Below are 13,225 nucleotides of genomic sequence, written 5' to 3'. Positions count from 1 at the left end.
TGGCGGGAGCGGAGCGTCCTCATGGACAGCTTCTCGCAATGCTCACAGTCAGCCCCCTCGAGAACTGACTGTGGCATGCTCCACTCCCAAATAGTAAAAAAAAGCTGATGTGTGTGTCCCCACCCGTGATATAATGTGGACAGGGAACAACACAAAAGCTGCTTGCTCTCTTTTGCCATAATATATATATATATATATTGCAACTTGACAGACAACAATAAATATGACAAGGACAGAATACACAGATCGCTTGCTTAAGGCAACAGAAGCTGTCGCGGTCTGTTTTCTGGTGTGCTTTATAGCTTCCTGGTCTATGACGTCACCGCCTATGACGTCTCGCTCTTCCATTGGACTGATTATACACGTGCTTCACGACGCAATCACGCGGAGCGTTCCCACCGCGTCTCAACGCAGCTCGAGTTCCCTTGAAAGGGAACTTGATTTTTACCAGAGGGGAACTTCCACTGGAATAGTGTTCAAAATTTTCCAGCATTGTTAAATCATTTTTGCTAAAACTTTAATGAATGCGAGTTATTTAATTTTTGTATAGGTTTGTGCTCATGACGTGTTAATGTTATGAATATTTTTAAGGACAATTTGTGAAGAAAAATTGTCGGCCAGATTCAAACTTCCATTTCCCATCTAAGCACCAAGGCTCATCATCTGTACTTTTAGAAGTTATTACTTATAAATATAGAAACAAGAAATTTAAATGAAGCCTAAAATTGTGCATGCAGCCTATCAAGGAAAAGTATGCTATTACTTTTAGAGTTTTTGCCTGGTGGATGAAATGGGCAAAGAAAATCCCAAAACTTGCATTTGTCCTACTTGATTTAGAGGCCAGAATATTATAGGGTAACACTTTATTTCGATAGTCCACTTTAGACATGCTACTAACTATAAGTAACTTTGGAGCTATATGTCAACTAACTGGCATTAGAGTATTAGTAGACTGTATGCTTAATATCTGCTAACTCTTTATTGTGTTGGTCCCCCAACAGATATTCTACAGACTTTAAGTAACTTGGCAACTACAAGTCAACTTATTCTCCTAACCCGAACCCTAACACCTAACCATAACCTAACAGTCTACTGACAGTCTACTAATACTCTAATGACAGTTAGTTGACATGTAGTTGAAAAGTTACTTATAGTTAGTAGAATGTCTAAAGTGGACTATCGAAATAAAGTGTAACCTATCATAGACTTTGGGATGGGCTTTTTATGATTTGGCCCAGTAGAAATCACCTAGAAACCACCCAGAACACCCTAGCAACCACAAAGCATTTCCCCTGAAACCACCCAGGTGGTGAGTTTTGCATGAGCAAGCACCACTCATTTTCTCTAATGGGGAATAGTGATCAAAGCAACAATGTGAACATTTAAATCCTAGTCATAATAAGGCATACCATAAAACAAATCTTGAATGAGTTTAGAAGGCTAACATCTAAAACATTGCCCTGTAGCAGCTTTGCTTCCTGTGTCGATGTAACCCGTGTCCATTATCGTCCCAGGGCAGCACGGGGATCAATGTTTCAATTGAAAAAGAGCCACTGTTGCCATTAGGATGAGGTAAGCTCTTGAGGGACGATCTTGGTGCTCTGTTATTTTCAACAAACACACACACTCAAGTCTTCCTCTCGCTTTATGTCTTTCTGATTAGAGCATGTCTCTATTTTTAGTTCAGGCTCCTGTGGTCATCACATCTGGCGCCAGTCGCCTACTTGAACAGGCACACATGCACACGCCACAGATTCGCAAAGGTCAAAAAGATGACCTTTCAGTCTCCACCCTGTACCCTCGACATGCAGATACACCACTTTGCGGTATGAGGAAATGAGTAGCATTTGTCCTACATATGGCCCACTGTAAACTTGGCTTTAGTTTCTCAGTGCTCTCATAGACCTCAAATTATATGTGTTATGTCAATTCTGAGAAACAAGCTGAAGAAATGAAGAAATGTCAGCGGGCCGACCAGTGCCAAATACTTTCAGCATGACATGGACTACCTCTCCTCTCCTCTCTGCTACCGTCTCCCTCTTTTTCTCCCTCGGTTTACCCACACCCACTTCTCTTTTCTGGATTCTACCTATCATCCACATTTCCCTCAAAAAATGAAAAAGTTTATTGCACTTTTCCTCTCTATGTCCAACTTACAGAACCAGAGGGACATATTTAACTTTTCTAGAATTTAATTTTCCCCCTTTTATACTGTTAGCGATGCTTTCTTGCATTAAAATGGGCATAATTTAATTTGTACACCCTCTCTCAAATGAAAAGGTTTTTGCTTCTGTACCTTAAATATTTCTATATGTAAATGACAAGCACCAGCATATTTCATTCAGGACGGGCAAAGTGAAAGCAAAGATGGTTTATGGAATTCTTGTAACTCTTGTAACAAGAAAATGCTATTTCAGTCTATTTTCACATTTAATTCATTGTTTTACTTGCGGTTTCTTTGTAATTATTTGTGAAATGTACTACCAATTTCCGAGAAATTGAAACTTTTTTTTCGCTCCATTTTCAAAACACCATTTCTTTTTTCAGTGTGGGTAGGATTAATCATTTTAGGATGATTGGGTAATTTTGCAGGTAATGCAGGTACATTTCTGCATAGAAAATAATAAACAAATTACAAGCATTGATAAACACAATAGAACAAAGATACGAATTAAATAAACACTGCCTTTTCAGGTAAGTCTAACAGTATTTAGGTACAAATAATGAATAATCAAATGTAAAATAACACTGCATACTCTTCACTTTATAAATTAAATATAATTAATCTTTGTTAAAGCTACAAAATTCTCTTTGTATTTTGTTGTTTGATTAAGATTAATAATTCAGACAGCACCAGTTTTTATTATGCTGCTGTCACTTTAAGACCGAATATACAGATCTAATACACATCCATTTTCTTTCTCAATTGTTTGCGTTCATGTAAGGCATATGTTTCGAGACGGGCATTTTGACATAATTTTGTGTGCAACTGTACGTTCAACCACAAATAGTCACGTAAGAGAATGGAATTCGGTGTTTGTGTGCGTCTGTGTGGCTCTGTGTGTGTGCGCGCACAGAAAACTGAATTCTGAAAGTCTGAAAAACTGAGTACTCTTTCCCGTCTTCTTGCACTCAAACATTTTTTCACAAATGGTTTAAAATAGCTTGATTGTTTAAAGTGACAGGAACATGTGTTCTAGTTCTAAATCGACACTTCTAGTTATAATACCTTCCAAAATGTCCAAAGGTTTTGGTGGCTCTTGAAGAATGCAATGAATTCCAGGAAAAGTTTTCAGAACACACGACATGCACATATACAAACAAGTGACGCAACCCAGCACTCATTTCCTGGTAGAGGCCCAAAGTCCTTCCATCCCATCCTCGGCTAAATTTGGATTTCCAGCGGAGCTTGAAGCCCCTGTGTAAAGAATCTGGGCTTTGTCGTAATTCCTCTGTCTTATTGGAAGCATTAATATTCCCTCTCATTTATCTCTCTTTCTCTCAGGCTCTTCATCTCCCCCTTTCCTTCCCACTCTCACGAAGCACATCCTCCCAGTTGTGTAACCCTCTCTGGAGACCTCTATCCTGGTTTACATGTGGCCCGATGACATCATAGTTCTCAATAGGGGGGTCTAGATCGTTTTCTTTCTCTGTCTATTAAGGGGGAAGGGTGGGTCCATCCATATTAATAGATCAACCCTAGTTTCTCAATCACCCCTTCTTGTCTAATATGGAAAATGGATAACATGGGAATAGTTGATGCATGAAATGTGCTGAAATATAAATATGATATGGAGGTGTGGTTTAATGCATGTTCATCCATCTATGAGGACCATTACTACTCATGTTAAAGGCACAGTTCACCCCAAAATTCTTCATTCAAGCATATCATTTTGGAAGTTTGCACTTACAAGCTTGCAGATATGCAGAAGTTTGATGTCTGGCCCTAACTGCTCTCTATTGTATGTCTTCGTTTTCTCTCCATATTTGAACATCTCACATTACGACATTAATGTTAAGCTTAGGAAAAGAAAGGAGTGCAAAAGTCTGTCAATAATCTTCTCTGGATGACTTGTCTTTTTCACATGTCACAGTGACATAAGAAGAACAAATTGCTTAATACCATCAATTTCCTCATCCAACTATATGAATCACACAAGATGGTTTTAAGCTTTTGGCTGTTAACACATCCTTGCAAAACATCTGAAAATTTAAATCTGGTGTAACTGGCCTCCAAAAGAGTGTTAAAACCGGTTTAAACCGGGTCCTCCTTCAGCTGTCGGTAACATAGCTGAAACATGGCAGACCTTGATTAATGAACTTGACCTTTGACCTGTACACTGGGTTTCAGCCCAGTACTGAGTGACGGCATCCTGTTGAGCCCTTACACTTGGAAGCCTTGAGTCTGTTCTTAACTGAGTGAGATCTGGTTCATAGTCTTTCTAACATTAATAGTGCTTAACAGGGTTTGCAGTGTTAAATGAAAACTGATATAAGAGTCAGGCAATGCTGTTTTATCACCTCATAGATCAACTTGTTTTAGGAGATTTGGAGGGAATTGATAGAAACATCCTCTTGTAAGAGGATGTGTAACATTACTTACAATAAAACTAGTGTTGTGTCCCATTTCACAAACGTTTTCATTTTGTAGTAATGATGCATTTCAAGTCCTCATGTGAAGTTCGTATTTACAAGTTGGGAAGTCGTAATTACAACACCAAGGGCCCTATCATCATCCTCTGTGCAGCTCCAGGCGTGACGCAAGTGTTTTCTGCTAGTTTCAGCCTGACGCAGTTATCATTTTCACGTCCTGTGCCACGTTGTTTAAATAGCAACTGCATTTGCACCCATTTGTGCGCTGGTCTGAAAACGAGGTGTGTTTTGGCGTGTTGCTATTTTGAGGCAACTGAAATAGACTGTGCCATTGACCAACTGAAACTTAGTCTAAAGTCAATGGCGCAATATTTTTTTGTTACTTAAAGAGTGAGTCAGTAATGTGCACCTATAGCCGGGTCCACAACGCACTTTCATGCTTTAACAAGAAGTCTTTCCACTTGCAAATTCCGCCATGTAAATAGCCAACTGGCTTTTAGAGGGAGTGGGAGATGAGACTCTGATTGGTTTATTGCATGTTACGCCCAAAACACACCCATTGATCATTAAGAGAATAAGTACAACCCCTTTTGAACATACGCCGGGCGCCGACCTTTTTTCCATATATTGGACCACAATCAATGGTCGCAGCTTTCTCTACATAGTGGAAGGGGAGGGGCCAAATATGCCAAAACTAGCAGCAACACATTAGCTACGTTTAAAATGTAATTTTTTTCAAATGTCATGTGTGGAAACTCCTACGTGGGCTGCTGGCTAACGGCTGGGACATGTCCGAGTTGACACCTACAATTAAAATTGCACATTTGCTGCGGCACGTGTGCCGGATTTAAAACATGTCAGGAGTTGGGTCCAACAAAGGATGATGGTGATTAAACAATATGAAATATAGAGTAGTACACCACAGCAGTAAAGAGGCTTTTTTGTAATATGGCTTCTATCTGCGCTGTTTCGGTGGCGGTAAAATGATATAGCTACGCATGGCTAGCATGTAATGTCAGTGTCGTGTTTCTTTCTTTCCATGACTTCATCATGACTTCACTTATGGAATTGTATACACAAGACATCTAGAAGCGTAATCATGCAGTGAGAATTCGAGCTCCCTGCCCCATATCGTGAGCGTAAATGAGAGATACCCCATTGGGATCCATTTATGTCATATGTATGTCAAACTCCAGCTAAATTTCACGCTGTTTATCACAGACAGGGGGATTTAGACACACTTAGACTGATGCACACATGTGAGTGCTGAGCGATTGAGGCTGGCGTTGTGCTCGACTGGAGGCTACCTCACACCTCAGGCATGACAGCTGGGGCCCCGTAAGCATTACATCATGGACTGATGTATCCGCGTATCACATGTCACTGGTCCTCTGACAATGAGAGCTATCAGCGCTAACAGTTTTCCTTCTCCACTCACGCATTCACACAAAAATTTCTCTTGCACACACACACCATCCTCTGTTAGAGTCTGAAAGCTTTGTATAAATAGATTCAATATATTGTGGCAACACTCCTTAAGCCCCACAAACGGGCAAGTGGAGTTGCAGTCTGCTTCACCTGATAGATGATCCTGCAGTGTAATGTTGTATTCTGATACAACTGCTCCCTACTGCACCTTTACAAGCATCATACTCACCCGTACAGATGTACATGCATGATGTTCAGAGAACTACAAATAACTTTCTGACAGTTGTAAATGAACTAACTTGCAAAAACCAGCCTGGACCTTCGACGTTCATTACGCTCCAAGCTGGTCTTTATAGGAATGTTTTATGTGCTATCACATCTTACTAAACCAAATTATGTGTTTGAAGCATGCAGTAAAGCACTTTAGAGCCATTGTATTTAATTCATGCAATGTTACCACTGCTACCAGCATGAAAATCAAAACCACATTAAAATCTAAATTGACATTTTTATTTTTTTATAGAATTTTGTGTATATAATAATAGTGTTTATTATAAATGATTTATCCATGCATATCATTTATTTATTTCTTTATGCACCCTCATAATCTCACAACCTCTCTCTCACATAAGATCACAGCAATAACATATGACAACAATCCAAAGATTCAATCTACATTTATTCTTGTTTGAGAAGCCACTTCACTTGGATATATGTCGCAAAAGGGAAGAAAAGACTACAGTATTGCAACTTACGTTTTATGTCGACTTTAACACGTTTTAGGCAGGTGTCGTCTGGCAGCACATGGATAGTTATGTTAGACATTTTTATTGCAGAAATAAAACTACATTTGCACTTTTCCCAGATGCATTATTTACTCAAACACAAACAATGTCAAAGCATTCACCAGTTTAAAGCACTTTATAAACAGAAGGTCTTGTCACAGTAAAAGGAGGGCAGGGCTTAATCGTCTGGTGATGTATTCATGTATTCATAGGCTGTGTTATCTCTCCTTGTAGGTATTCTGATTACCATTGTTGGTATTGCTATAATTGTAATATAAATTTTGCTGTAATATATGGTGTGTAATTAAGGTATGTTTGTGTTTTTTTTCATATGTGTATATAAATGTGTAATTGAGAGTTATGATAACGTTAACAATTAAGGAAGCAGCTACTTTTGTTTTTCTTTTTAATTGTAACAGACCGGGGTGGGTCTAAATAAGTCTGATTTCTTCCCACTCCGTTTCAAGCAATTGATTGATTAATGTTGTTAAAGTTGAATTTACGTTGTTTTATAGATCGAATCAAATGCTTCTTTATTGCCTTTGTTATATGTCACTATATTGTCCGGTATTTTTGTTTTATTTTAATTTCATTTATCTAATGCGACTTTGTGCATTCAGTATGTGCATTTATTGAGAATAGAACCCGTGACCTTAGTTTTGCTACACCAGTTCATCTACAGGGGTATTTTAGATTTAAAATTCTGATTATTGGAAGACAAATAGGAAATTCACTCTTAATAAGAGTAAAAATAATTGTAAATGCATTTAATATGCATATAATTTTAGTTTTTTCCCCTATATGTATTTGCACAATGTAGTGCATTTTGTATTATAGTAAATATGATGCATTTAGGGAGTGTGAAGAGAGAAGATCAATCTAAAATGTGCATCTCAGTGTACATATATAAAGTGTGTACTTGCAGTCTGGTGGTTCTAAAACAGTTGAGAGGGTGTTATATTTTTTCATTTTCAGAAAAACATAGAGTGGGCCCCTAAGGTGGCTGCATATTTGCTTGGTGAGTAAGGAATGTGGTTGCATGCCTTACTCATGAGCCAGATTCAGCTCACACACAGTAAGAGCGAGAGAGAGAGAGAGATAGAGCGAGAGAGAGAGAGAGAGACGGGGGGGGGGGGAGACAGAGTGAAAGTAAGCGAGAGAGGAGAGAGACAGGGCAGACTATGCTCACGGCAAATGAGCTCATTCACTCTAAGGTCACGCAGAGAGAGAGAGAGAGAAAGAGAGAGAGAGAGAGAAGGCGGGGAAAGACTTGAACGGAGGCTGTACAACAATAGCGAGCTCCACTTTCAGTTGTTGCCACACAGAATGAGATCGAGGAAGGATCCGTGGCGCTCCTGAGGAAAGACCACACACTTCTTCTGCCCTTATTTCTGTGAGGGGGATGCAGTTGTTTCTTTCCTGTGGAGTTTCCCTCCTAGGTGTTGTTTTTAGGATCTTACATTTTTTTGTTACCCAGCATCTTGCAGACGTATAGTTCTTGGACTGTGGTTTGGACTAGTTGGTGCATTCTGAGTTGGTGCGGATGCCCCTAGACGTGGTCATATCCCCTCCGGAGAATTGCTTCTGGCCGGGGATCCAGGGAACAGACATGAGGCTCAAAATCAGAGTCCGTAAGATGAGGAAGGAACGCAAGCTTAGAGGTGTGTAGCATCTGTTGTCACCTGGACAGATGGTGCTTTCCCATCTGTACCAGCACAAACAGTGTATGGTTCGAGATTTTGCGCTATGTTTATATATTATCTAAATATTTTAAATTGACTGATGTTAAAATTCCTTTTTCAGTCTTTCTCTTACCACATATTTATGTTAAAAAGTAAAACATTAACCTAGCATTGCTATAGTGGTCCTATGATAATCTCCAAGAGTAGTAGTAAATTTAAATGGACATGCATTGGGTTGCTCTATATGATTTAAGTACATTAATGCTGTTGCTTCGTGTGTTCATATTTCACAGCCTGTGAAATGTTATGCACACATGCAAGAGTATATTTGAGTTACTATGTGTGTGCGTTCTACTGATGTCACCAAATAGAAGTTAAACAGTTGGACTATGCCAAGCAATTTACTTTTATTGCAGTGACGTCTATGTTTTCATAATGGCTTTAGGGCAGAAATGCAATAATTGTAATAGCAGCAACAGTTAATGATTCGATGATACAGGGTCCCGGGGTTTAACACTTCTAATCTGTCAAGCATGACACAAAGCGCCGGGAGTGATGAGGTAGCCACCAACCCCCTGCTGTTTTTTGTGTTCCTCATTGTGCAGCATGCATGTGTGCAATGATGTCATTGGGCCTTTATTTAAATGCTAATAAGTGAGTGTGTGTGTGGAGATGGGGACAGATGGGGGGCTGCTCCTCAATGGCGTCATGTCTTCTGCATCTGGAGACTTGTGTGTGTGTGTGTGTGTGTGTGTGTGTGTGTGTGTGTGTGTGTGTGTGTGTGTGTGTGTGTGTGTGTGTGTGTGTGTGTGTGTGTGTGTGTGTGTGTGTGTGTGTCTGTTGGTGTGCATTAGTTTCATTCAGGGGCCCACCAATGCTGCTGGATGTAGAGCCTTGAATAGAAGCCTGTGTGAGAATGCCTATAGAGCTCAGCTGAAAAGATGAAAAACAGAGGGGCTCCTAAAGATGGAGGTCAGGTGCCGCAGGACAATGAACTGATATCAAAGGCTGGAGTTAATGAACTGTGCAACTCTGTTTTATTTAACACAAATGCATCTCGATAGTTCATGGTCTTGATAGTTCATGGCCATATCTGAAAAGTGTAACCTTTTTACCTCAACTTCTTTGTTGCACAGTAGAGGAACATGACATTGCAGCTGTAGTAGAATTTTAGGTAAGTATCCCACAAGTCTGTGGTGACCCAAGCATTATAGGCTCTACACAACCTATTCATAACCTCTGCAATTCCAGATAAAAGTTGTGGTTCCTCCATGCAAGAAAGGTTATTCCACTGTTCTGTTTTCAGAGAAAGCTGGATGGCAAATGGAGGGTTATGTAAGGTTTGGAGACAGAGAAAAAAACATAGAGGAAGTGTGCGAGTGGCACATTGCCTTCTCGTCCAGAGTGAGTTTGACCCTGGCACATTTCTCTTGCCGAAAAAGCACACATGCACTCATATTTTCAGTGGTTTTGAAAAACGTCACCACTGGCCTGTTACACAACTGGAGACTACAAAAGTGACTAATGTTGCCTAAGTCCGTCATGACTGTAACAGCTAGTGTTTCTGTGCATTAATTAATATATTTTTTATCAGTTACAGTCCTTCGCACAACTTCAAAAACATTTGAACATTTGAAAAACATTTATTATGATGCATATTTTTTGCTGCAAAAGTAAAATGAGGTGTTTGTTGATTCAACTTCAGCCAGACGTTAAGACAGATACGGAAGCTTATGGTTTCCTTGTAATCCTAACTGTCACCACCACCGCCCAGTTAGAAATTATAGCTGATGACCTCACTCAAGTTTTTCCTCTCTTGGCTTTTCAACAATGTGGTGCTGTACTTGTTCCTGTTTGTGTTGCTGTGGTATAGAAACACGTTTTTTCGAGGAAGCTATATAAAGCACCCCTCTAGATCTTCGAAGCAGGACACTATTCCAGATCCTTGAGATGAAAAGAGCATCAAAGATCACTTGCAAAAGGAGATCCTGTCTGTTTGCCTTTTGAGCTTTGAGCTGTGGTCTTGCTTTCAGAGGTTCCAGATGCTCATTGAAATCCTTGACCTTTTGAGTTCAAGGGAGAGGGATGGGAGGTCAGCATTGCTTTTCTGTTTTGGCCTAAGTAATGCATTTGAGAGATGTGGGATAGGAAGCCAGTTTTAACAAGCCTTAACCAGGCAAAATTTGGCATCTTAGGCATCGCTGACAGTGTAGACATAATGAGCAAAATTTTTAGGTGATTATGTCACTGGACCGGTAAGGGGAGTTACATTTGGGGGGAGGGGGACAGATATCCGAGATTAGATGGTTGTATCAATGTGTTTGAATGTATTTGTGTGTGTGTACGTGTGTGGGGTTTGGGGGGAAGGGTGCATTTGAACCAGTATGGGGGTCGTAGAACATTTGGTCGGTACTCATTCATCTACCGCTAGTTTCGAGAGCGTATGGAGGAGGCACCAGGGGCCCGTTGGTTCTGCTTGAGTGACATGCAAATCACCGCTCAGTCTTCTGTGCTGAGAGATGATGTCATTGTACCGACCGTTGCCATTAATAGCAGGAAACAGACAGGTTGTCGCTCAAGCTCTTAAAAAATTAGGCACCCCCAAACATTCAATAATTATTTAGATGATGATTTATGCATGGATACGAGGGACAGGTGTTCCATTTTGTCCGTTAGGGCAAAGCAGGTGGCTTTTCAAAATTCACAGTTTGTTGAAATATGATGTGTCACCCTTGTATAGACTCTAGATGATGTTCTGAGGATGGCTTACATTTCTTTGTTGTAAACCTTCTTATCGCCTCACTCTTTATTTGCCATGACTCATTTTATTGACTTGATCATTTTAACTTCTCCCTCCCACCCAGATCTGTTGAACACACTCACTTTTGTTTGGATTATTTCACTGTTTCCTGACTGGGACGAAATGATTTCATGGCTCCCTGGTTGACTGCTGTGTCTGCACGCTCCCAGGGTTACCATGTCCCAAATTCTCATGAAGCTCATCTGAGATTAAGGTCTTAACCCATCTGCTGGGGCTCACAGCATTGGCAGCATTGCACAGCTCGATGAAGACTTAACTTTCTTCCTCTGTAAATCCATTCCACGTTTCCATCTTTCCCTGTTAAACCAATGCATTCTAGTTCAGCAGCTTCATGCACAATGTGAATGCTTATAGTTGTGAATGCAGTTGTGAATTTATACATTGCATTTGAATGTGTGTATGTTGTTGCCCATGCACCCAACACACTGAAGCTATGAATCAAGGGCTTGGTCTGCACCTGTGACCACCCTCATTCTCTAAGCCTGACGCAGTTGTTCAGTTGAGGATATTAGGTCATTCAGGAAAAGGAACTCCAGCAGACATATGCCAAAACTGGAGCCACCCGCCTCTTAAAGAGATAGGATCCTTCATTAGGCCAACTGGCCTTTGCTCAGTTGACTGCTATGTTCGTACATGCACTGACCTAGATTGGCATAATCTTGTTCATAACATCTGAATCCTGTCTTTATTGGTTTTTGGCAAATGATGTGTGACATCAGCATGTCCTTTGTTAGTATGAAAGGTTTTGACTTGAATAATGCCCTTTATTATTATAGGTTGCAGCTTCTTTGTTCAGTTTTTTGTCCTGGTTGAGAGATTTTGAGTTGCATCCCATACATAATGTCTGTTGACAGTCACAAAATCCAGCATTCTTGTTGGTCTTGTCTTTCTTTTATCACATAGGTAGGGGGTAATTTTGTTCTTAATGTGTTGTCTCTTTTTTTTCTCTGATTCTGCAGGTGGGTTTGCAGCATTCTCGTCCTGTTTCCCAGGCTTGTGTGAAGGCAAGCCAGTGGCCACACTGCCTATGAGCTTGTCTCAGCCATGTCTGCCTGTGGCGAACGTTGGTCCCACACGAATCCTGCCCCATCTCTACCTAGGCTCACAAAAAGATGTGCTCAACAAGGTACAACTGACTGTAACTAATATCTTGGAATGTTTAAATATTTTAACCAAAACAGAAGTAATGATGCTACATAATTCTTACCCTGGTTCTTTTCACTCTCAGGATCTAATGGCTCAAAATGGCATCACATATGTATTAAATGCAAGCAACACTTGCCCAAAGCCAGAGTTCATCTCTGAAAGCCATTTCATGCGTATACCCGTCAATGACAACTACTGTGAAAAACTCCTGCCATGGCTAGAAAAAACCAACGAGTTTATTGGTAAGAACCTGCTTGTAACAATAGAATGTTGTTTTAACACCTGATTATAGTTTTCCTTTGCTGATTGATTTTCTTTATGTGAACTTCACATGTTAGCATGAAAGATGAGCAGCATGCCCTGTTATGATATCAGGAAGAACAAATTTGTTCCTCAAATCATATTTGCAGAAATTATATGGGGTTTTTTTCTGGCTTGTCACTAAGGAGGTATTTGGTTGTCTTGCATGTTTTGTGTTTTCTCACGTGTTTCCCTTCTCCCTTTCAGACAAAGCCAAGGTTTCCAACTGTCGAGTCATTGTCCATTGTTTAGCTGGCATCTCCAGGTCCGCCACCATCGCCATTGCTTATATCATGAAGACAATGGGCTTGTCATCAGATGACGCATACAGGTAAACTCACTCAGACACCCTGCAGCTTAAATTGCACGGCCTCAGAAAAAACGTTTTCTGCTACCTGTAATTTTATATCTATTTATTGCAACATGTAAATTGGATCACATAGAAACTAGTAAACAATACCTGTTGAAGC

At 40.2% G+C, this 13,225-nt stretch overlaps 1 protein-coding gene across 5 annotated transcripts in view; it reads left to right on the top strand.

Annotated features, from left to right (window-relative positions):
- Positions 1-13,225, top strand: part of dusp8a (dual specificity phosphatase 8a) — a 53,378-nt gene that overhangs the window by 36,787 nt on the left and 3,366 nt on the right. For 4 of the 5 annotated variants that reach the window (XM_077211344.1, XM_077211346.1, XM_077211345.1 and 1 more), the window contains exons 4-6: positions 12,269-12,435; positions 12,538-12,697; positions 12,963-13,086. In XM_077211344.1, the coding sequence (XP_077067459.1) occupies positions 12,269-12,435; positions 12,538-12,697; positions 12,963-13,086 (451 nt within the window). Of the gene's footprint in view, positions 1-7,951; positions 8,468-12,268; positions 12,436-12,537; positions 12,698-12,962; positions 13,087-13,225 lie in introns of those variants that run through there. The other variant, XM_077211348.1, reaches the window with a different exon arrangement.

Source organism: Siphateles boraxobius, unplaced genomic scaffold (genome assembly GCF_051911475.1).
Source record: "Siphateles boraxobius isolate OS27281-9 unplaced genomic scaffold, OSU_SipBor_1 65, whole genome shotgun sequence".
Taxonomy (NCBI): Eukaryota; Metazoa; Chordata; class Actinopteri; order Cypriniformes; family Leuciscidae; genus Siphateles; species Siphateles boraxobius.
The sequence above is the reverse complement of the archived record's forward strand: the minus strand, read 5'-3'. Positions and strand labels throughout refer to the sequence as shown.